Source organism: Vanellus vanellus, assembly GCF_965231255.1.
Source record: "Vanellus vanellus genome assembly, chromosome: 3".
Taxonomy (NCBI): domain Eukaryota; kingdom Metazoa; phylum Chordata; class Aves; order Charadriiformes; family Charadriidae; genus Vanellus; species Vanellus vanellus.
Window position 1 is genome coordinate 104,428,430 of NC_138907.1, and position 25,820 is coordinate 104,454,249.

At 38.4% G+C, this 25,820-nt stretch overlaps 1 protein-coding gene across 1 annotated transcript in view; it reads left to right on the forward strand.

The window, feature by feature from the left end:
• The window catches only part of CSMD1 (CUB and Sushi multiple domains 1), a gene marked incomplete at both ends in the record, with an annotated part of 1,228,645 nt that overhangs the window by 577,819 nt on the left and 625,006 nt on the right, over positions 1 to 25,820 (forward strand). The window contains one exon of the mRNA XM_082481062.1: positions 21,457 to 21,651. Coding sequence (XP_082337188.1) covers positions 21,457 to 21,651 — 195 coding nt within the window. The remainder of the gene's footprint in view (positions 1 to 21,456; positions 21,652 to 25,820) is intronic.

Sequence of the window (25,820 nt, forward strand, 5' to 3'; positions counted from 1 at the left end):
GGATATAGGGAAGAAGTAAGCAAATGCCACTTTGCGTGTTGCCTACTTATGTCAATACCAAGTATGTTATAGTGGTAGCATTGTTGTACTTGTGGTGGTGTATGAATATAAAACAGGCAAAATTTCTGGACAAAAATTAAACTGAGTAATTAAACTAAGTCAGAATTGAGAAGGTGTGTAACTTTTGGTTATGAAGCCCTTTTGCAGGTCAGGATCTTGCTGAGCAAGCCTTATGCTTTCCGTTTATACCAGCTGATCAAAGGAAAGATACTACGTGTTCCCATATGCTTTGCCTCCTTCATTCTAAAACGGTGTTTTTCTCACTTTGGTGTGTGGAAAAATACGGAATACTTTCTATTATGATCTAACGGATGGCACGGGAAATGTTGGAAGCTACAAACAGTGACTAGAAGTGTGGATTTTTTTATTTTTGAGGGTTTATGGGTTTTGTTTTTTTCCTTCCCCACAAGCACGCTCATAGTCCAGGTGCGTGCAAGCTGCTTACAGCAATACTTTAAGCTCTGTAAAGCAAAGCTTTTATTTGGATTTTTATCTCATAACTTGCATCTCCAGAGTTTTTCAAGTGTGAAAGTTACAGATCAAATTGCTGACATTATCCTGGTGTTACATGAAAACCGCCGCCCCGGCTGTAAGGAGCAACCTACCTTGTCTTGAAATAGAGCAAGCGATCTCAACTTCTTCTAGAAATTAAAGCGGAGAGATTTTATATTTTCCTGAGACTTTTACTGTAGATATGAAGGAGCAGCAAGGGCCATCTGTGCCACAGGGCCAACAGGGGCCGTGCCAGCAAGGGCCCGGGGTGGCTGGACAGAGCTGCGGTGATGGGCCCAGGTCTAGGGCCAGGCTGGGATGTCGGCCCACAGAGCTGTGTGGGAGCCCTCTGCCCAAAGTCCCCAAGGGAAGGGGACAGCCCTTGGTGCGCTGTCTCTGAGTAGACCCTGAGACCCAGCTGTCAGGCCTTTGGGAGAGGGGATGCCCTCAGGGCCCCTAAACTGGAACCTGGAACGTGTCACTTGTTGGGCAGCTTCCTGATAGGAAGGATTGCACTGTGCCCATAACTGAGTTTAGATGCTCTGAAGACGTTTTGGATAAAATTCTTCATTGTATATGCCCAGACTCCCTTACAACAGAAACTTTAAATATCAGTAGTCTTAAAGGTGATTTATCTTGGGGGGTGTGGGGACCGTTGCAAGAAAATACTTTGACTGCACAACTCTTCCCTGAAGTACATTGATTCTACTACGACTTTCATGACCAGCTTCTCTGTCCCGTTGTATTTCATTTGCACCTGAATATTTCAGAAATGCTTTGCCCAAAAGGAGTCTGTATCTTTCATAAGGAGACCTTTGGTGTACAGTATTATTAAAGACCATCAGAGATAGCAGAATTTTGATAAATCAAAATACTGGAAGAAAAATACCCACTTGATTTCTAACAATTCTTTTTCTAAAAATTTTATTCCCTTACAATTTGTATTTGCTGGAGCTATACATCTAGGATGTATATAATTTGAATTTCAGACTCTGAGTTCTTTGACTAAACGCTTATGATTAAAGCATGAGTAGACGTATGACACTAGATTGTGACTTATTTCTTCAAATAAAAGACAAACCAACCCATGAGATTTCTAAATCTCATCCTGTTAGATGCTGTTTTGAGAAGAAGTTTAGTAATTGGGAGATGCAAATTCTCAAAAGCCTTTATTTTCAAATAAGCTATTCTATGCTGTTTAATTTTGCCAGTAAGATCATTGCACATCTGACATTGAAATTCTGGAATTTCCCTTCAGATTTTGGTGTGTCACTTAAGACCAAGAAAAATATCTATGGTGTTACCTACTTGTGTCAGACACAATATTTTTAACTGTCTACCACACTGCTTGTGTTTTATAGGCATAGCTTTGCAAAATGCATTTAATAACCTATTTTTTTAATCTCTTAGTGAACATATTTTGAAGAGAGATTCAATGTGTAGTAATTCTTACAGTGTTATTAGTATACCTTTGTTGCTTCAGCATTCAGCATCTGAAATAAGTTCCAACAAACTCTCAATTTTCCAGCTGTCATAAACCATGAAGATCTCTAATACCTGTAAAAGCCAGATGTTGGAGAATTGGAGTGGCACTTAATAATTTGAAGTATTTTCGTCAGTTTCATAAAGACTTCTTATATCGTTGGGAGGTATTTCACAGCCAGCCTTGGAACCACATTAAAAATATGGGTGAATGATGAAGGCAGAGCGTGTTTGTCTCTTGAGATGTTACCCCTCACCTTGGCAAGCTCTTTATAAATGGAAAACTGGTTTAACGAAAAAGAGCTGTTGTGATTACTGAATGAACATAAAGCTTTCAATTCTTAGTCATTTAACAGCTGGCAGATTACAGAACTGCTTTTGGGGGAGAAAATTTAATAGGTTAGTATTAACAGACAGATAACGTAAAATCACTTTCTCTCCCAGGGTTTACATGAAGCAAATTGATGTGCCAGGCTGCACTTTAGAGGGACAGTGCACTGAAAACTGGTGTCTTTCAAACTTCAGAAACCCATACAAGGCCATAGGCTGTTCAACAGGCTAAAATCTCCAGGCAACAGAGTTGTATGAAAGCCTTGGGGAAAAAAGCCTATTTGATCTATTTAAGTCTTTCGAATTTGTGTAGATATGATCCTTGCTATCAGTACAGTGCAAATTTTATCCTTGCTTCACTCGTTCTTATCCTGTGGGGTTGTATTTTTGACTGATTTTTAATTGTCTTTTGTTTGTATATCCAAGCAGATGAGGATAGCTACATGTTAAAAACAAACCCCAAAAACTCCTTGGTTGTATATGAGAAGGTAGTCCCATTCCATCAGAGGTGGCAGCAGGGATAACTTTATTATTTCTCCTCTGAACTAATTATTGTAAAGGAAAAGCTGATCTTCTTACTGCTTCTTTCTATTTACTGTGGGGTGTATCACAGCATTATTCAAAAGCAAAACAGGCGTGAAGTGCTCTCTCAGGGACAGCAAAGGGATAGGACAGTGATCACATAGCCACCCAAAAGTTTAGTGTCCATCTACAGCAGTAGTTGCCGATGCTCTTTCTCTTTCTTGACTGGGATGAGTGAGCAATCAATACTGTCCCAGTGTCTTCATCTACACCAGGATATTAACCCTTGTCAGGACGTGGGCAGGAGCACCAACAGCCATCTATACTGTTCTTAGATGGATCGCAGCACGTGTTTTGTTTGGGCCAAGTGACACTTTCCCGGATGATTCATGGGAATGACTCAGAAGTTGGTAAAGCCTGTTGACTGTTCCAAACAGGCAATCTGGATGCAGCCATCCTGTTTTGCAGGCTCAGAAAGTGTAATAATAATGTGCCAGATGGCTTCAGTTCCGTTCGGTTTTAGTGTATAGTGTAGTCAGCATGTCTCCTTATCCTGATCTAGTGACTCACATGTATGTGAAGTCTCTGAAAGCGCAGAACAGTGCCCACTGAAACACACAATCTTCTGGGGTTTTGAGTAGAAGAGATTTGCTTTTTTTCAGATTTAGAGATCATCCTTACCCCCTTGAACACTTGTAGTACAGAAACAAACATGGAATTAATGAATTCTGGGACAATTTCAGTATTAAACTCTCTTCCTTTGGTTCCAGTAAATAATCTTTTAGACAAATAATAGCAGACAATCTCCTTTAGCTGCACATTGAACAAGTATTGTAGTAAAGTAAACTTTTCCTTTGATATGGCATCAGCCTCACAGATGGCTTCATTGTTCAAATAGCCACAATACTAATTTGTCTGTCAAGATTGTGATAAAACTGAGGAAGAAAATACCTTCTGGTGTTCCATATGCTGTTCTAAGCTTAGGGTTAAAATAGACAACTGCAACCAAAGTGGACAGAATGTCATATTACATAAAAACATTACAAAGAACTAGTGGGTTTCTTCTTTTTATTTTGTTTTGGTTTTTTTTTTTACCACATTGATGGGGTTGGAGTCCCAAAAGAATTATGGAAATGGAGAACACATGGAAATTGTTTAATAGTGTCTGTCCGCAAGTGTCAGTTATAGCCACCATCTCATAAGAAGAGCTAGATGAGAATCTAGTTTCATCTCCACATCCAAGTGGTCCTGAGACTTAGTCCTCTATAGAGTAAGTTTTGGTTAGACCATTACTGAACGTATGAACTATAAACTGGGCTAATACAGAATTCAGTGGGGTGGGGGATATTGTTTGGGTGGACTCTGAAATGCCAGTTGTGCAAAATAAGTTTGAGGATAAGTTTTTTAACTTGTGATTTGTAACTACAGGATAGGAAATCTTCACTCATTAAGAATCCTTGAGATCTAACGCAGATCAAATTCAAGTCTGAGAACCAAAGTGATTCAGAAATTTCAGGGGATTTTTACAGGAAATGTTTCTGAGGAAAAGTCTTGAGAAATCTGTCCACTCTCAGTTGTTTCCGCTCTCCAATTCCTTACAACTTTATTACTTAGTAAACAATGTTTATGGTTTTCACTCTAATCAGTCTCATTGTTCTCCCAGGAACAACCACAGTTCTTCGTCAGAAGATTGAACCAGTATGACTCTAGTTGTGGTTTTTACTTATTCTTTCAGCTTTTTTTTTTTTTTTTTTTTTTTTTGGAGAAGCGTGAAATTGAAGAAAACTACTGCCTATCCTTAGCTGCATGGCTACATTTTAAAGAGAGATCTGTGTGAGCATTTGGCTTGCCTGGGAAGTGAAGTTCAGAGCCAGGTTTGCACTGCTGTGTGCAGTAGGGTGCTGAACTGTAAGGGGCTAGCTGCTGTCAGCCACTTACAGCACCGGGAGTGGGTATGTAGGTATAGAAAAGGCTAAACTGGCTTATTTGCTAGGGTGAAGCACTATACTTATTTGGCTGCGGTGCCTTCTGGACTTCAACTATTCTGCCCATACTTCACTCTATTTTTTGACAGCACAAGTGTGTTTGAAACTCTTCACGACCTGCTCCATTGAATGGTGGAGATGCACCCTAGCTTGGGTTTGAAAGTACTTTTCTGTGTCTGGATCACTTCTATGCTGCCTCAAAGTTAATATAATAAAAGGCTCTCACCTGTCTTTTCAAGTAACTGCTCTCACATATGCATGCATACGTTTGCTTGGTGTCTGTGGCACATATAAAATAATAGCTGTGTGTAAATAATAATCTTTCTCCTCCAGAGTGATCTTAGGAATTTTTATTTTCGAAAGCTCTGACATTTGGTGTTTAATCTTTTTGTTTCCTTTTTCTGATTCGTATATTTGATTAAAGGGATATGTTGCAACTTTGTCACTTATCTTCTTTTAATATAGAAAGGAAACAAAACAAAGCATTTCTAAGAAGCACAACACTATTTTAATTTAAGTTTGCAGTGGATTTAAGTCATTTTTTTCCCGAAGACCCCTGCTTCCTTATCCCATCAGTACAGCAGGATTTTTAACAGAATGCTCACACGTGATGAAAGTACAGGGACATCAGCTTGGCATAATTCAATCTTAAGGGCTTTTGAAGGAGCTTTTAAGGTTTTTCATGTCAAAACTGGCTAATAAAAGAAACAAAACAAAAAAACAAAGAAACACTTAAGGATGGATTTGCATGATGGGCCACAGATCTTTTTTCTAGAAATAGCACATTTTGTCAGCTAAAAATATTAACATGACTGAGATTGCAGAAGTTCTGAAGATGCCACTGCATTTTACTGAGAAAAAGTTTAGAAAAAAAAAAAAAGCGAGCATTTATTTAGCCCCTAAAATTCGCACTTTCTGATTAATTAGGATGCCACAAATAATATTATGTCAAATTTCATATGTAGGATTATACTATTCTTTCCTTATACTTTTCTCCTCCTCCTCCTATTTGTGCAAGAGTTCTTTTACCGGATACTTGTTCTAACTTCCATGCAAAAAACTTACCTTATAGAAAGCAGGTGTCATTAAGAAACTTTAGATCATGGTTTCACAATGTGGTTCATTTTGCTATCTGAACTTGTTTTCTTCTTGCTGCTTTTCATACTTACTCCCACACTGCAGCTAACCAGCATCTCAGCTGCACAGTCATCTATATATTTTTTCCCCTCAAGCTGGACTGTTAAGCACTCCAGCTTAAACATCCTGCCAAACACGCATTTACACATGTGTTTGAGGAGGTTTTTTTTGCTTTCAAAGCCAGAACAGTTCTCTGCACTTCCTCATAGATCGGCTGTGTAAACCACTGTAAGAATCAAGACGACAGCACAAGGCAGCACTGAAATAAGCAACTGAAAAGAAGCAACAGAAATTCATATTATTGTGTTGTAAACAAAGGTTTGGTGGCAGAATATTCTGTTTTAAAGAGCACTCTGTCTGCCTCACCTTGGCTGATTAAATAGAAAATCTGTGTTACATGTTATGAGGCACCGATGTATGAAAACAATTAATTTGGGAATCCTTTCTTCATGAAAGCTTACAAACCCTTACCTCACTAAACTCACATTAAAATTGGTATTTTCATCAAAGTTATGTTAACTTTCACAGACTATATCTGTGGAGTGCAAAATGCTTCCCTGCTTCATTGAGGTCCATGAAATGCTGCGCGTTGAAATGTATATTACCTGAGGACTTCCCAGGTAACAAGCTATATATGAATCTCCTATAGCTAAGGCTTTTGAGACAGTAGATTCTTCTCCTGCCTTTATACTGCTGTTTTTCCATATTGCCGAAGCAGGGAGTAAGTTATTTGGCACCCTTGTTGACTTATGAGCTTGGAAATGCCAACCAGACAAAAGCCTTCACAACTCAAATAACTTTCTGATGCCATTTTTAAGAACAAATGGGGATAAAATTGAAAAAGGCACTGCTACATTTCTATTATCACAAGGACTTCTAACAACAGCAACAAAATTAAGTATTGAATTAGGAGAGGAAAAAAACCCTCACCGTTCCTGCAGGAAACTGGAAGGACTGCAGGGGCTTGAGAACCGCAATGCTATCATCCATGGTTTTTAACCATATGTGCTCCTGGCATGGTTTTAACCTGTGTCCAAGACAATTCTTAGTGTTGATCAGGGAATAGAACAGGGTAGAACTTTTTTTTTTCCACCCACCATACATGTAAAAGCTGGGAAGAAAAAGTTAGTTACACGGCTATGACTTTTGCAGTGCCACTTCTCTTCAGGACCTAAGCACAAGCCCTAATTCCTTCTATTTTCAATTACAAGTGTAGACAAGAGGCTTGTATGTCATACTGATTTCCTGTTAAAAAATTTGTCTCATGTTTATCTGTAAGCAAGATGAAGTTTGAAGACTCGGGTGGCAATGGAGTCGCACTTACCAAAGCGTTAAGGGCAAGAGAAGAATTGTGGAAAGCCAGCGAGACCCCACAGTCCGGCTTTGCTAAAAGCCACCATAGCGGCAGAAGTGGGGGAGCGCCTGAACCAGAGCAGATAGCACTCCTGATGCTGGGGCAATTTGTTCTTGGGGCTTATCTGTAATCTCAAAAAACAGTAAATCAGGGTATAGGAAAGAAAGAAAAACAAAAAAGGACGCAAGTGTTTTTTGAAGGAATACTGCCTTATTTAGTAATAAGGAGCTGCAGATATGATGGCAAGCTGGTGATAGCTGAAGACAAGTCTCTATTAAATCAACAGTGGTGTACCTATTACTGAAGCTGATTTTTTCCAAATTTAATCTGCTGTTACTTCCTTTCTTGTGTCTCAGTAGCATAAGTTTTTCCCTGACCTGTAAGTACTTAGCCTTGAGAATATAAAAGTGGTACATACAGGCGTTCCACAGTTTGTATTCATCGAATAACACGTGGCATTGGGGATTTTTCATTAAGCTTTATCTGTTCAGAGTTAAAGAATCTTTCTTCTTGAATGTATTTTGCTGAAACGTAAAGCATTTTTATTATATTTAATAAACATAGTTTCAAGCGCACCTAGGATATTTGTATACAATATGATTACAACTTTAAAACTTAGAGTAAGTTCATGCTTTATTCTGTTAAAATTATTGTCCTTACCTAGCATAGCAAGTCTTAAGAGTTCAAAATCCAATTTAATTTAGTAGCAACAGTCATTGCAGAGAACGTTGGGAGCAATACAGAGAATGTCTGTTTGTGAAATCTGTCTCCAACAGTTTTTTTTCACAATTCATCTGTACAGTTATAATATGTATTCTGGTGTCCTGCTGTCATTAAGTGTAAGCTTGTTCTTTTGCCTTAGTAAGATAATTCACAATATGGGTCAGACATATTCTTGTTTCGAGGGGTTTCCAGGAAAAAAACAAGTATTAGGAAAAAACAGGCTTCAGATTACTAGGTGTATAAAAATTATTTATACTTGAGTAAGATATGTAAACCTTTTCACGCGTCACTACTTTTTTAATTGTAACAAGAATATAAAAATCGTAATAGTGCAATATATTTTGTTTAATTGTATGAGTATATCAAGATAATACTATCTTGGTACATTTGTCTTCCATCTTGAAGTAAGTGTGCTTTTCCACTTAAAATCAGAAGACAATTAAATTTCACGTTCTCTGTCAAAATCAATTTTAAGTGTCTCAATGAAAAGAAATGTGAGACCCAAATGTCTGTGTGTTGGCAAGTTGACAGGACAGGAGGTGTGCAAGTGGGTCTCTTAGACCTTATGTCTTCAGTTACGTCAGCTAGATGAGGAAACATCTGCAGTCCATAATCAGATTCCTTAAGACACAGGGAGTTATTTTTATTTAAAATTGGTTTGTAAATTAAGGTCACCCTCAGACTAGTCCTATTTCCCTCAGTCTCCTCTCTCCATGTGACTGTGTGGAAACTGTCCCATAGTTTCATGTTTTGCTTGGAATGCTGCTCTTTTTCAACCTGCTTGTAATTGTGATTCGTTCGTGCGCTTTCCTTTCTGTCGCAACCCTGCCTTTAGCTTGTATAGTATTTCTTATGACCTGGTGTTTGCCTTCCAGTGGCTTCATAGTGACTGCTTTTTAATCTTCATTTCTCAGATTAAAGCTGTAAAAATCTTCCAATATTCTCTTAAAAGCTCTCCAGTCCCTTGATCACCTTAGTAGCCCTGCTCTGCATTTGCTTCCGATTGAATTACTCTTATTTGAACCCGGGTAATCAGATTTGTATGTAGGCCTCCAGATATGGTCTTGGCAGTTTCTTGTACTTATCTTTCTGTTTGATAGGTACCTTGTTTAACACACAGAGATATTGTTGTTTTTACCTTCATATCCTATGGGCTTTCAAGTACAGGCTGGATTTGATTTTTTGAGTTGAGTGAAGGTCTTTTGTCTAATGGGATTCTCGAAAGTGGTCTGGTTAAAAAGGTATTTGCTTGATTTTATTTGTTATCATACATGAGGTGGTGAGATAGAGCTAGTTATCCGATTACATTTTTTGTGTTGACAGTTTGGAAGTAACACTGTGGAAGGATAGTTGAGAAAACGGAAGTTCCTTCATTGCCAAAAGGTCATCATGATCTCTCTCAGAAAGAGAAGGGCAGATATTGCATATACTTGTAATGATTGTACTGACAAACTGGAAGACAGACCGTAGAATATGCTGAACTTTTTAGAGGAGGTGGAAAAGCATGATTTTGATCATTTTAAGAATATGAGTAATGACTTTTGATCTCGGGTAGCTGGCAAAGTTTCCATTTATAAATTTTGCACAGCCTCAGATGCTTTTTATAGCCTCATCCTGGACTGTCATGCACCTCTCATTATTCTCCTGTTTCAAGAAAAGAGAATTAAAATCTAGAGATATTGCTCACTGATCTCAGCTCATCTAGGAAAGTGTGTAGTACAGCTGAGGCAAAATAAATATGAAGAAATAGAAAGTTTTAGCTTTAACTTCAGATTGCCTTTGCACTAGCATTGTTTGTACAATATTGACTTTTATGGTCTTACAACCAACAGCAAGACATTTATTACATACTTTATAATAAAAGTAAACACACTAAAAATAAAATACATCAATCTTTTCTTATTACCTGCAGAAGAAAATTAAAATATCAATTTCAATGTGGAAGATGTATTAGAGTTTTAAAGTTGCTGCATACTCCCAAATGATTCTCGTAGCTGTGCAATCCAATACAATTTTGCACATCCTTAGAGATGGACAGACACAGTTGGGTAAATGCTTGTAAAACAAGAAAACTGTAGCTTTCAAAAGTGATATGGTCCAAGTATCTTATCTGGAAAATATTGCAGTGATTTATGAGTGCACAAATACAGAAACGAGCATGTAACAGGAAACAAATTTCCTTTTATCCTTGGATTCTATGAAAATACAGGTTTCTACTTGCTCAGCTAACAATAATAAACATAACAGCTTTATTTCTGTAAGCCAATAGGGCTGTGGGGTTTTTTTTTTTTTTTGGTTGGTTGTGGTTTTTAAGAAAAAAAATCTCAAATAGGCTCAACAAAGACAGTCTGAACAAAAATGTTCCCAGCAGATAAATAGTGGGTCATGTTTTCTGCTTCAGTATGTATATTTCTATGCCATGTAGGTTCTTGAATGCTGCATTTGGCACCTTGAGGTGTAAATATGGTGTAATTATCAGGTGATGAACTTGCACTTTGTATGTTTTGATTTCTGTGAGTGAACTCTTCCTTCCCCTAGAGTAAACCAAATGAAACCCATTAATTTTTGATTAAATAATTTTTGAGAAAGGTGTAAATATCTGAACTTACAGACTATAGCTTTCAAGATTAGTTGCGTGCCTGTGTGGGTGCACACATGTAACTCAGGGGTTGGGAAAAATTTCCTCATTTCATTTTGGGAGGAATAAATGTGAAAATTCTATCCATATTTCTTTCTCTCTTTTTTTTTTTTTTTTTTTTTAACCCCACGTATAGATTAATTGTCAGCTTAGATCGATGTCTTGTGTAAGATTTGCATTTTGACATACCAGCTGCTGGAAGAGGTTTTGGAGAAGTCCTGTGATCTTTTATTAAGAAAAAAAATAAAACTGGAGGCATTCAAACTGAAGATTTCCCGTTTTCACCTAATGTGCATATGTGTGTCTGTACATACAATATATATACACTAAAATAAATAGACTAAAAATTGAGTGTTCACAGAAGCCTTTATTAAATATCTTAAAAAAAAATATTATATAGAGTAAAAATTAATGTAGTGATAGTACCAGTGGAGAACGATTGCTGAATTATACTTCCTGTGGGAGCCATTTCTTTTAGTTGTTATTTTTCTTACTATGTGATTTCACCTTATCTTTATTATACCAGCACCTTTTAAAATATCAGAAATTAAAAATAAAATTATTTTATTTTTATTATTTCTACAGAACCCAGGGCCCTAACTGTGGACCAATGCTCAATATTACATTAGATATTACCATTTTGTCTGTGCTTGCATAATCTGTGTTCGAGAAGCATAATCAAAGTCAAGAGTAAACTTGAAGCTCAGATTCATAAAAATCAGGAAAATTGTTATAATCAGATTAACTAGCACTAGCTGACAGTGATGCTAATGGGGCTTGTTTGTCAGCAAGCTTCTTGAAGACAGCAACATAGACTGATTTAAATTGGGAAGGTTCTCTGGTGTTTCTTTGTTTAACACCCACTCAAACCCCCCAAAGAAGAGCCAAGTTAGATGAGATTGCATAGAGCCTTGTCTGTGATGGTTTGAATATTTCCCAGGACATATTTCACAATCTCTCTGGGCAACTTACTTGAATCCTTGGCTGCTCTCAAGTTGCAAAAAAACCCAAACATACTAAATTCTAAACGCAATTTCCTCTGTTGCAACTTGCATTCATTGCATCCCGTCTTGTCACAGTGTGCTTTTGAGAAAAGTCTTCTGTACACTTTCCCATTAGGTATGTCGAGACAGGATTAAGATTCCCCCTTTCCAAAGCAGTCTTTTCTCCAGGCTGAACAAGCCCAGCTCCCTCAGCCTCCTATCACAGGACAAATGCCCCAGACCCTGACCATTGTGGTGGCCCTCTGCTAAACTTGATCTGGTATGTTAATGTTCTCCTTGTACTGTAAAGCCCCAGATAGGACACAGAACTCCAGACACACAGGCACAATATAGAGGGGAAGAATAATTTCCCTTGGTCTGCTGGCTGCTCTTTTGTGCTCCTACAGCTTAGGGTGCAGTTGGGTATCTTTGCCACCAGAGCACATTGCTGCCAGATCCCTTCCTGCCAAACTGCTTCCCAGCCAGCCGGTACCACTCTGCACAGTTGCATGGTGTTACGCTATCCTGAGGGCAAAACTTTGCAATTTCCTTTGCTGTATTTCATATTTGTGTCACAATGTTTCAAAGGGATCTCAGCAGCATGGAGAATAGCAGTCCTGCCCTTCAGCGTTTGGACTGCCCCCTGGTTTGGTGTCATCCTGAAGTCAAGGAGGGTTCATTCCATCTCCCATTGCAATAAAAGAATTAAAGAATATCAATTAAAGAATATCAGCTCCATTATGAAGCCTTGGAGAATCAACAAGCAACCAGCTGCAACTTAGCTCTTTACTGGTGGTCACAACACTCTGAGCTTTGCAGTCCAGCCAATTTTCCCCCTGCCTTACAGTCCGGTTATCCATTTCATGCTCCACTGGACCTTTTACAAGGCTACTATGGAGAGCCTTGTCAAAGGCTTTGCTGAAGTCACGGCAAACAACATCCACTGCTCTCCCCTAGTCCTCTAAGACAGTCATCTCTTCACATAAGGCAATCAGATCGGTCAGGCAAGATTCCCCCTTAGCGACTCCATGTTGGCTCTTTCAGCCTCCTGTTGAACTGGAGGTTAAAATCTGGAAAAGATACTCGGATGTTGAGGCCCACCACTGTTGAAGTACAAAAGGGGTTGTTACTGGGCTCAGAACTGTTTAATGCCTTCATTAATGACCTGGACAACAGAGTGAGTTCTCAGCAAGTTTCCAGGTAATACAAAACTTGGAGGACTGGCTGATATACCAGATGTTTGCGCTGCCATTCAAAGGGATCTTGACAGGATGTAGAAATAGACAAACAGAAATCACATGGAGCTCAATGAAGAGAAATTTGAAGTCTTGCACCTGGGAATGAATAATACCAGGCACCAGTAACAGATGCATCTGACCAGCTAGGAGGCAGCTCTGAAGAGAAGAACCTGGGGATCCTAGGGGTCAACTTGTTGACCATTGGTCAGCAATATGCTCTTGTGGACAAGACGACCAATAGCCTTCTGGGTTGCATTATGCACAATGCTACCAGCAGGTTGAGGGAGATGAGTGCTCACTTCTACTCAGCACTGGTGAGACCACACCTTAAATGCTGTGTCCAGTTGTGGGCTCTCAAGTGCAAGAGAGAGACATGGATATACTGAAGCGGGTCTAACAAAGGGCCACAAAGATGGTTAAGGGCTTGGCACATCTGACCTAAGGAGAGACAGAGATCTGGGATCGTTCAGCCTGAAGAAGAGAAGGCTCAGGGGAATTTTACTGAGCTGTGTAAGTGCCCTTCTGAGGAGGGGTAAAGATGATGTAGCCGGACTCTTGCCAGTGGCGGCCACTTAGCAGGATGAGAAGCAACAGACACAAAGTGAAAAGACAGAATATTCCATTTAAACATAAGAAAAAGCTTTTTTGATTATTTCATAAAATCATGGATTTGATTATTTATTTATTTATTTATTCTGTGAGGCTGATCAAACACTGCAAAAGGTTGCCCAGAGAGCCTGTGGAGGCTCCACCTTTGAGATACTCAAAACCAAAACAGACATGATCTGGGAAACCTGCTCTAGCTTCTTCATCTCTTTTGCTTTCCAAAAAGTGCCATATCCATGAAAGCAGGTTTGGAGGCAATGGCGGTTTTGAGAATAAAGAATATTGCAAAGGGTGGGACTGTGCAGTTTCTGTCATGGTACTGTCCTCTAACAAATGACCTACATGCATCTACAGTGTTCTATACTAATGTGGAAATCAACACTCGTAGATCAATTAACTATTCATTGTACATAGCTCCTGGAAATACAAAGGACAAAGTTGTTTAATAAATTGACAATGAAATATTACATGATTTGCAATTGATTCTATATTTGGCGTTATTTAAAAAAGGTCAAAATGTACTGTAATGGAGTGTAATGTAAGACATTAGAAACTTAAAAAAATCAAATATATTGATTTTGTTGTCTTTTTCTAGGTAAAAATGGCAAGTACCATTCTACAGAATTATTTCGAATTATTTTTTCAAAGCAAATTTCATTACTTACACCTTAGAAAAAAAGCATTACATTATTTCCACGACAGATCTATTAAAGAAAATACTTTTACATCTATATACACATAAATGTCTTTCTAAGTCCATCTTTTGTTCAGTACAGCACTAGTAGTTTGGTAGATTGAAAAGTTAATTTTTTTTTCCCCTGAGTTCCTTTTCAAACAAATCCCCTCTGCAGAGGGATCTGGACAGACTGGACTGATGGGCCGAGGCCAATGGTATGAGGTTCAACAAGACCAAGTGCCGGGTCCTGCACTTGAGTCACAACAACCCCATGCAGCACTACAGGATTGGGGCGGAGTGGCTTGAAAGCTGCCCGGCAGAAAAGGACCTGGGGGTGGTGGTGGACAGACGGCTGAATATGAGCCAGCAGTGTGCCCAGGTGGCCAAGAAGGCCAACAACATCCTGGCCTGTATCAGGAATGGTGTGGTGAGAAGGACTAGGGAAGTGATCATCAATTTGTAGTCAGCACTGGTGGGGCCCCACCTTGAGTACTGCGTTCAGTTTTGGGCCCCTCACTACAACAAGGGCATTGAGGTGTTGGAGTGTGTCCAGAGAAGGGCTACAAACCCGGTGAAGGGTCTGGAGGACAAGTTTTATATGGAACTACTGAGGGAACTGGGGTTGTTTAGCCTGGAGAAGGCTGAGGGGAGACTTTGTAACTCTCTACAAGTACCTGAAAGGAGGTTGTAGAGAGGTGGGGGCTGACCTCTTCTCCCTGGTGACAAGTGATAGGACGAGAGGAAATGGGTTCAAGTTATGCCAGGCAAGGTTTAGATTAGATATTAGGAAACATTTTTTCACTGAAAGGGTTATTAAACATTGGAATAGGCTGCCCAGGGAGGTGGTGGAGTCACCATCCCTGGAGGTGTTTAAAAAAAGGGTAGATGAGGTGCTTAGGGACATGGTTTAGAAGTGGTTTTTGTCAGGGTAGGTTAATGGTTGGACTTGGTGATCTCAAAGGTCCCTTCCAACCTCAGCAATTCTATGATTCTATGATTCTATGTTTTCTGAGTTGGAACAGAAACTTCAGTTTCAGTGCCATTCTTGCAAGAAAATCTAGGATTTCTTCCTCTCCTATTTGTTAGCATATTTTGTTCTGTTTTCATAATGAGTATAGCTATTACCCTCCTCAAAACATATTTTCTTCTTCTGTGACTCTGGAAATAGAGTTGTATGTATATCTTCTATTTATGTGTGAAACCACAAAGTGCCACACTTACTGTAGCCATGTGGACAGGTTATCATGGGCTGTCACACCTATTAAACATCTTGACATGCGCCCTGAAATTTTCTGTAACCCTAATTTTCTCCACAGAGCTTCTGCAATTCCTCCCAGTGTTGTAATTCCAAAGTTGTCAACTGTATCCAGGGACTCTCTGTCTTCCTCCTAACTTACGCTTTTTGCTTTGTGTGTGGTTTTGCCTGCGGCCACCAATATAAGAAGGTAATTTTAGGAAACACATAGGGGGCTGTAGCAGAGGGACCATGGAACAGCAAAAAGTAGTCAAGTTTGCATTTGGCTGAACCTAGGTGCAACCCAGAAAACTTTTCAAGTTGTTTCAGGAAGAACATGAAAAAGAAATAACATGGATCTCTGTACAGTCTTGTAAAGCTATTGCAATAAGTGAAGGAGAAACACGCACCTTGCTCCTTCCTTTCCTCTTTCCCATTCCTATTTTGCTTTATTTGAATTAAGCTGCTTTCTGCATTGTTGCTGTCAAGTTCCAACTACCATGTGTGTCACTGGCCTATAAAAGCGGAGCAACTGATTCACAAAAGGGTGAAACTGTTATCCTTAACTGACTTAAGCAGTGTGAGCTGTTGGCTATCAAAGCCTCAAGACGATCTTAGCAATCTAGTTAATGATCATGATATCTGAGGCGGAAAAAATAGTCCATGATGTTCTCCTGAAGTCATTGTCAGGTTGAGCCTCTGAATAGTACTTTCAGCAAAAGTTGTGAAGTTAATTTTCATAGTTTTATAATTGATTTCAAATCTAGATGCATTATTCATGTAAAAATTAATAGGAGTTGGGCTGCCAAAGACTTCAAAACCTTCAGAATTTATTAGAAAGTATATATTTTTAAGTTGACCTTTTAAACCAAGGTGCAAAAAACCCCATTTTACCAAACCAAGACATTGCATTGTCAGTAGTTGTCATGATGTCATGATGGATTTGAAGTAAACATGGGAAAAACATATAGGCATTGCTTTTGCGTATTTAAAGATTCTTGCATTGTAGTGTGATGACATAGCAAGAAAACTATATAATATAATGAATAATAAAATAAAATAGAATAAAATACAGAATAAATAATAGAACAAACTAATCATTCAAAATTTTATTCAGTTCAATGACAGCTACCATTTAGATTTTTTTTTTTCATTATGAACCACTGCTGTCTGATTTTAGATGATTTCTGTTATGATAAATCAGAAAGGGGTAGATGACGAAATCTAATATATCCGACGAAATGAAGGAAAGTCTCCATAAGGGAAGGGAAAGGATTATTATGTCTAAGGTGCTGTGAATATGCTTTCTAGTGGCCTGTATTGTAAATAAATACGGAGTTTAGCTTCAGAAAGAGTATTGGAAAGGCTGTGTAAATAAATAATCTGATACAGGCCATCTGTGAATGAATAATTTGTTACATATGAGTTTATTTAATGACCTTTAATTGATTATTCATATATCACCAAAAATGGTGTGATTTCTCTACTACTTTTTACAGTCCTGCTGTGGTGTAGCCTTTTGCCACTGTCTGAAAAAGAGTATTAGTGTTATGTTTTAACATGTAGATTACGATGCTTTGAATACTTTTCTAAAAAATAAATACATAACATGTGCATAGTTAATTTAAATAGTGAGTTAAAACCTTTGGCATGTTATCTAGTTACTAAATCGCATTATCTATTTTGATTATGTGCATTTGTCAAACCGTTCTACTGTCTAGGAAGATACAGGCAGTGTACAAGGAAGGCCTATCTTTTAGCTTTAATTTCATGAATAAATCTTAATGCACAGTGCTCCAGATAGATCTGTGCTAAGTGAAGTCTGCACAGCTTCTTATGTCTGTCATAATGGTGACGATAGACTCTTGAGGAGGAAATCTTAGGAGACATATCTGGCTGGCTGTACCATTGTATGTATTTTTGCTTTTAAAATACTAAGATTAACAGATTCCTTTCCGAACACTTTTTTTTTTTTTTTTTTTCCAAACCTGGGAAGGACTTGAGTGAAGAAAAATGAGATAAAGCATGCTATCTGAGAACACTCCAATGTTAGGTCAATATAAAAAAATCCATTACCTTCAGTGCTTCTGTGTAGTATAGCTTATAATTGCTCTCAATACACAGTGATCATCAAATTATTTCATGAATCAAGCATCTTGATAATGAAAGGTGCTGTGACACTGGTGATTGTACAAGCTGCCTCCGGGAAGTGACTGCAGATTCTCAATCCTATTGAGAGTAGACCTCAATAACGCTACAGCCAAAAATAGGTCTTTTACCAAAAACTTGGCAATGAAGTTAAAGCTTGATGGACATAAATAACCTTTGCATATGATAGCTTTGGTCAGCTAGAACTCTAATAATCCAAAGATTAAACTATTTTGGTTACTGTTAGGAACCTTCAAAGGATAATTCATTTTACGTCCAGACTAGCAGCAGTGTGCAGATGAAATTGTGTGGCTACCTCAATACACTTCAGTCAAAATTTTAGAAAAGCACATAAATAATGTAGTTGAATGCTTGATCCTGACAAGTGGTGAAATCCTGTACCTATTACATGTATTATTGAACATGGCTGTCATTCTCAGATCACTCATCTTTTACTGGGTTTTAGGAGGTTGTGGTAAAATGCGTGCCGGTTTCAGGATGCCATGTCCCATTTTTTCTGGGGTTCTTGGCAGATGTAGCTGTAAGAAGAGGCAGAAAAATATACTGTAGGAGACCTTGGTTACAGATATAGAAGACTGATTTGCTGCAATATAATTTCAACAGTTAGGCAGTGCCAGTTGTTATGGATATGGTAAATGTAGATTTGCTGTGATGTGTGGTGATGTAGTTTATCTGAAATCATAGTATCTTTGAATAATGCATTATTTTTTTTTTCTGGATAGCACACCCACTCATAAAAATAAATGCTGAGTTTGGGATTGTATAAAGATTGCTGTATACACCAGATCTTATGATGAAACTGCTTCATATTACAGTGTTTTGTAAAAATGTTTTGATTTGAAAATAACAGAGATTCTTGTTTCAAGGGCCGGTGTTCTCCTGTGTCAAAGCATGTAACAGATTTTTATTTGCCTTGTCTTACAAAATTACCTGTATTAACCTACCATGACCAAAGCAGCAAAAAGGGGAAAAATTGCCAAGAGAGAGGTAGCATTTTTCGTAGTGCTATAAAACATATAATAGCATATAACAATATATACAGTATCATATAATGGATCATTGTTGCCAACTTTTTAGAATGAAAATTACTATCTTTATTTTATTCCAATTATTCTGATATCTTAAAATCACTTTCTTTAGTTTATTTTATATGTATTCATCCTCATGTATGTGAATCCAACACAGATTCTCTTCCCAATGTTCACGAGCACATCCAAATAAATATCCTATTCTATTAAGGCTGCTGAAAGACCACAAAAGAAATCGAGTATCATATTGTTTGCTTCTAGCTCATTCAGCAACCTTAAGTAGTTCCCATAATGCATAGAAATCTTAGATCTGTGATCTGCAACATTGGTAAAACGTTTATCTAACTCATCATTCATTAGAGCGTTATGTGGCTTTTGTTATCTTGTTAATATATGTAGAAAATTTGGGGATTTTTCTCATAAAATAATGTTGTAAGTGAAAGTGTTCTCTCTTTTAATTTTTTTTTTTAACTTTATGTTTTTTGGCCTTTTTGAAATTTTCCTGTATAATCTGGGTTGTAACTTAAGTGTAACTATGATCATTTAAATGCCAGTGTGACTAACTGTTTGAGTATTGAATTAAGGGTGTGCATTCAATAATTGAACTTACATGGTATTATGGGGCTTAATTAGCATTGATATATTGATATAATGCTTTACAACACTCTGAGGGTGTGCATGTGTTGTGTAATTAATCCTCTCAACAGGCAGGTCAGTGAGGTTAGTATAGTTATGTTTATTCTGCAGACAGGTAGAGTAAGGAAAGAGAGAAGTATGGGATGAAAGAATTTACACATGAAACATGCAGTTTCTGAAATGATACCTGAATTACATGTGAGCTTTTCAGACCACCATTTCTTTAATAAACATATTTATCTTTTGTGCTCTGCTCGTGACATATTTCAGCTTCCTGCACTTATTTATGCTGCTCTAAAGGAAATGAAACAATTTTAATTTGTACTACTTCAATGACAGAAATGGCATGCCATTAATAACTTTCAAATAAGAATGAGAACAAAACCAATTCCATTTTCCTCCTCCCAACAGACACTTTTGCTTTTCCTAGGTGGAGGAGTATCATCTTTAAACTGATAACTAGTTAAGACAATCTCATCCAAAGAACTAATGATTACAAAATTGGTTTCTGCAATAAAAAAGAAAATCAGTATGTCCATTCATGCCAGCCCAATGTCACTGCTTCATATACATATGTTTACTTCATATTTTCTGTTTCTAATAACAAAGGTTGACTTAATTTATATATTAGAACCTGGAGTAATTTGAAAATAAGCAGAAAATAAAACTTTTTTGATGTACTTTAGACTTTAATTTACTGTCAGAGACCAGTTAATTATTGGATTCTTTTAAAATACTATTCTATCAACTGAAATGAAAGCTACATAAAATGCCTTCTGCTGCCTGGATCCATAATGACGTTGTATGAATATTTTTGCAATATTTTGCTCTCTACAACAAAGGAGGTTGTAGTGAGGTGGGGATCAGTCTCTTCTCCCAAGAAACAAGCGATAGGACAAGAGGAAATGGTCTCAGGTTGCGCCAGGGGACATTTAGATTGGATATTAGGAACAATTTCTTCACTGAAAGGTTTATCAAATATTGGAGCAGGCTGCCCAGGGAAGTGATTGAATTGCCATCCCTGGTGGTATTTAGGAGACAGGTAGACATGGTGCTTAGGGACATGTTTTAGTGGTGTTTTTGGCAGTGTTAGGTTGATGGTTGGACTTGATGATCTTCAAGGTCCCTTCCAACCTAAACAATTCTATGCTTCTATGATTTACAAAAAAGAATTAAATAAAAACTTCATTCAGAGCCTTGTGAGTGTTATGGTTTGAAGAACCCACAACAATTTGTTGTTTAGAGAATTATTCTATCACCCGATGACCCCTCCCCACCAGGGAAGGGGAATCTTGAAAAAACAAGGAAATCTCAGGGTTGAAATATAAACAGATTTAATAGAATAATAATAAATAATTAAAATTAATAATACTAAAGAACCAGTATTGATCCCGATGCCAATATAAAGTATACAAGGACTATACTCAGCCAATTATACCAGTAGGAAGCTGTGCACTCCCAACAGTAGACAGCAAATGTCAGACACTGTGAGCCTTACAGCTTCTGGAGGAAGGGAAGGCCTCAGGGGTCTAGCACCGGGGCAAGAAGTTCTCAGAATTGCAACCATCATAGAAGAGAGAGAACTCATCAGCAAACTCTCTAATTTATATTGAATGTGACGTTCATGGTATGGAATAATTCTGTAGGCCAGCTTGGGTCAAGTGCCTGGGTCTTGCTCCCCCTTGTCCCTGCACCTGGCTAGTTCAAAACCACTGAGACCTTGAAACCCGCATACCATAGCTGGCTATAAAGTAAATATTTTCAAAAATTCAGGCACTAGAGTCTTCTAAAAATGCAGTTTTCCCAAGTGTTAGAAGAGAACACTGAAAAGTAAAATCACTGAAAGAGAAATTAATCCTGTGTCGCTCAAACCAGGACAGGGAGAAACAGCAAGATTTATAGGATATTTTGTTTAAAAATAGTCCTTCACTGAAGGACTGTTAAACCAAGAACTGAGTTTTAAATTAGCTTTGAAAGTGATGTTATAAACTGAAAACTTTTGCGAAAGTACATTCCATAGCCTAATTTCACCTTATTTGTATAAGGAATACTGTTTTAAAAAAAATAATAAAACCAATTATTTAATTACAATTGTTTGACAAGTATTTATTACTTTGTTCTGCAGATTTTAACTGTAACATTTTTCCTTCTTTCTTTTGACAGTATTGCCTAGTCATACTTGTGGCAACCCGGGAGAAATACCTAAAGGAGTACTTCATGGAACAAGATTCAACATTGGAGATAAAATCCGATATAGCTGTATCTCTGGTTACATCCTAGAAGGCCATGCCATGTTGACATGTATTGTGAGTCCTGGAAATGGTGCATCATGGGATTTCCCAGTTCCTTTTTGCAGAGGTAAAAATAAAGACATGAAATATCTTTAAAATAACAAGACAATATTAAACCAGCATATTAAATATATTTATTTTGAGATTTTTTTTTTGCTTTCTAAATTTAAATGTACTAATGTACTGTCTAAACATCTACACCATTTAAAACTGTAATCACAATTCAGAAGCAATGACTCTCCAGAGTCTACATTCAGAGGCGTATGTTATTTACTGATGTTTTTTCCTTTTTGTTTACATGGGGGATAGTTTTAGCAATTTGATGGCAGGACCTGGCAAATGGTTTTGCAAGTTTCTTCTTTTGGAAACTTTCTCCCAGGAAGGAGAAGCTTGAAATCTTCAACCATATAATCTTTGAAGGGGACCTGTCGTGGTCCAATCTCTTTGAGTCCAATTCCTGCTCAATGCATGGATAACTTCAAAGTTAGTTCAGGTTGCTCAGGGCTTTGTCCAGTTGAAATTTTAATATCTCCATGGATGGAGATTCTAAAGACTCTCTGGAAACCTGTTCCAATGCCTAGCTGCCTTTATTCTCATGTCCAGTTCGAATTATCTTTTTATAGATTATGTCCGTTTCCTCTTCACCTGTTGTGGACCTTCATAGATTCTGGCTCCGTCTTCCCTAAACTAAACAGTGCAGTTAGATTTTCTCATAGCCTCATCTTGTCCAGGCTGAAAAATCCATTTCTCTCATTCTCTAGTCTCATACATCATGTTCTCCAGCATCTTAACCATTTTAGTGGCCCTTCTCTGGACTATTTCTAGTCTGTCAATGTCAGTGTCTCTTTTGTTCTGAGGGATCCTAGGGTGGACATAGCATTCCAGATGGGGCCTCCTGAGTGTGAAGTAGATGAACTCCCTTAAACTCTCTTTCTTTAGCTGCTGGCTGTGTTCTTGCTCATGCAACCCAATATGAGGTAACCATTCGATGTTGCAAAAGCGCACACCAGGCTCTCAGGTAATTTTGTCAGAGCTGCCACCTAGCAATTTATTTTTTTTTTTTTTTTTCATGGGATGATCCTGTCCCAGGTATAGGACTTTGCATTTCTGTTTTAGAATTTCATGAGATTCCTGTTATTCTTCTAGCTTGCCAAAGCCTGTCGTCAAAGCCTGTCTGAATGGTAGTCCTGCCCTTCAGGGTGCCCTCTGCAAACCTTGTCAGGGTGCATTCAATCCCTTACTCCAAACTCATGGTGAAGGTATTATACAAATTCAGCCCCAGTTTGAGTCTCTGGGGAATGTTGCAAGTCACTGATCACTAGCTTGACTTTAAACAATTAGTTTCTGTTGTCTGAGCCTGATGGGCCGGACAGTTTTCACTCACATAATAGTCTGCCCGTGCAATCCATACGCCCTCAGTTCAACTACAAGAATATAGTGGGGAACTGTGCTGTGAAACCTTTGTTAATGTCAAGCTAAATCCTTTCATCAAAGAAAGCATTCAGGTAGTCAAGGATGATTTGCATTGGCAGAAGTTGGGTGTTCCTGTTCAGAAGTTGGGTGTTCCATCCTTTGTGTGCTTGGGGGTGGTTTTCAAAAACACTTTCACCATAATTTTCTGGAGGTCTGAGGTGAACTTCACACATATACAGTTGCTAGAATCGTTGGGTTTTTTTTAAATAAGAAGTGAAAAATCATCCGTTTTCCAATCATTGGTAATCACCCTTGACTGTCACAACCTTTCCAAGAGGATACAGGGCAGCCTCACACTGTAGCACACCAAGAACCCTAAGGTGCATACTATTTAGTACCATGAACTTGCACATATCCTGTTTACTTCTGCAGTTCCTTGTGTTGTTTCTCCTGTGCTGTGGCTACTACTTTTTTTTCCCAAACTTGTCCATTTTATTGAGAATTGGGAGGCCTAAGGGCAGCCTTTGCTAATGAAGAGAGAAGCAAAGGGGACACTGAGTGCTTCAGCCTTTTCCGTGTCTTCATCACAAGGTCTCTCACCCCAGTGAGCAGCAGGCAACCATTTCCTTAATTTTTCTTTTGTTGTTGATGTACCTATAGAATGGTTTCTAGGATGACTGCTCTTCACATTCCTCACCAGTTTTGTTCCATGTGAGCTTTGGCCTTCCTCCTATCCCTGCACTCCTGAGTAACACTTATATATTTCTTTCGAGTAGCTTGTCCCTGCTTTCACATTTTGTACACTGTTGTGTTTTTTTTTTGTTTGGTTTTTTTTTTTTGCATTTCAGTTAAAACACCTCAGTCAGGAATTTCCTGTTCAGCTCCAGCAGCCTTCAGCTATTCTTGAGCTTTGAGGAAGCTGCCTTTGGTGTGAAAGAAGCTCTCTCCTGGGCCCCTTAGCCCTTCAAGACATCAGCCCATGAGACCCTGTCTACTACTTCTCAAATAAGTTGAAATCTGCTCTGCTGAAGTCGAAGGGGTTTATTCTACTACTTGCCTTCCTCACTTCCCTCAGGATCTTCAGCCGATGGTTATTGTAACCACAGCTGCTGTTGAATATCACTTATCTGAATGGTTCTTTGTTCCTACACCTAGTTGGCCTGTCCAGTGCCTGTATTAAAAAAAAATTCTTCCCAGTGAACTCAGAAATCTAGTGGGTTGCTTGCCCTCTGCTATGCTGCCAGAGATGCTGGGAGAGTTAAAGTCTCCCATGAGAACCATAGCCTGTGCTTGGGAAGCTTCTAGTTGTTTGAAGGTTTTGGCCGCTTCTCGATCAGGTGGAATATAGCAATTATTCACCATAATGACCTCTTTCTTGGCTTCCCCTTCTCATTCTAGCCCACAGGAGCTTAATGGACTTGTTGCTTGTTGTACAGCAGAGCTCTGCTCATTCAAGATCCCACTTTTGGTAGGGTGCAGCCTCTCCTTCTTGCTTTTCCTAAGAGCCTGTGTCTATCCATTGCAGACCTCCAGTCAGGTGAGTTGTCCCACTAAGTCTCTGTAATCTTGATGACACCACAGTTCTGTGACTGTACACGCACTTCCAGTTTGTTCCCATCTTTTCCAGATGCTTCCCATCTTTCTGTACAGGCACTTCTAGTCATGTTGCTTTCTGAAGGGGAGGCAGAGAAATATTCATTACCCTGTCCCATGTGTCCTTCTCTGGGCCTGTTCTCCCAGTTACCTGTAGGTTTTGGCCTGCATCCCTGACAAACTTAGTTTAGAGCTCTCCTTAGTGAGGAGCAACAGTAAACCTGTTGCCCTGTTCAGCCAGGCAGATCCCATGTCTACCCTGCTGCCCTCACTCCTTGAAGAGGATCCTGTGGTCAAAGAAATCAAAGACCTGGTGCCCAGTACCAGCTGCTTAGTCAAGTGTTGGTCTGCAGTAATCTGATGCTCCTGCCTAAGCTTTTCCCCTGCTTTAAGGAGGACCCCTCTGGTGACCTGTGCTTTTCATCCTGAGCCAGTGGACACTGTTTCCAGCTCAAATTCTCCCTTGGCAGTATTATTGGTACCCATGTGGGTAATAATTTATAAAGGTTTCTTTATTCTTTTTTCTGAAGGATCTTATAATGTAATTCCTTGCAGCAAAGAAATATTTTATAAATTTCTGTACTCAAAAAAAAACCAACCCACAAGTGTTAATAATCAAAAACCAACAGAGATTTGGGTCATGTCTGTTGTTTGTATTTGACTTCAATCAGCACATGATGAAGATTTTTTTAACTAGTGCTTCAAAACAGGACGAAAACAAAAATTTTCTAACCTTTCCGTTGTCGATCTTAGATGGTTTTTTTCTTTGGTTCGAATAAGAGGTACTGAAGAGGTTTCAGAAAAATACACGTATCATTAGTTCATGGTGTCATCAGTGTCTACTAAATGTTTGTTCTGTTTCTGCAGATACTACCCATTTTGGTGGTGTTTGCTGCATACAAATATCTCTAACGAACTGAAATTTTCATCATTTGTAACTCTGTGGATTTAACCCATTAATGAAAACTCAAGTGGGGTCCCTAGCCCTGTGTAGAACTTTCATGAAATCCAAAGAATTCTCTGTACCTTCTGTCAAGAAATTAGAACCATAACAGAAAAGTTATTTAACAGTTAATAATTTATTTGAGTTGAGCCATTGTCTCAGTGGCTTTTTAGAGTTCATTGGAATGTGGATTTGATTCGGGATTTTAGACATTCCTCATTTTCTTTCATTTTATCAGACTGGAACATATGCCATGAGGTAGCCCTTTCCATTTGCTATGTCTTCAA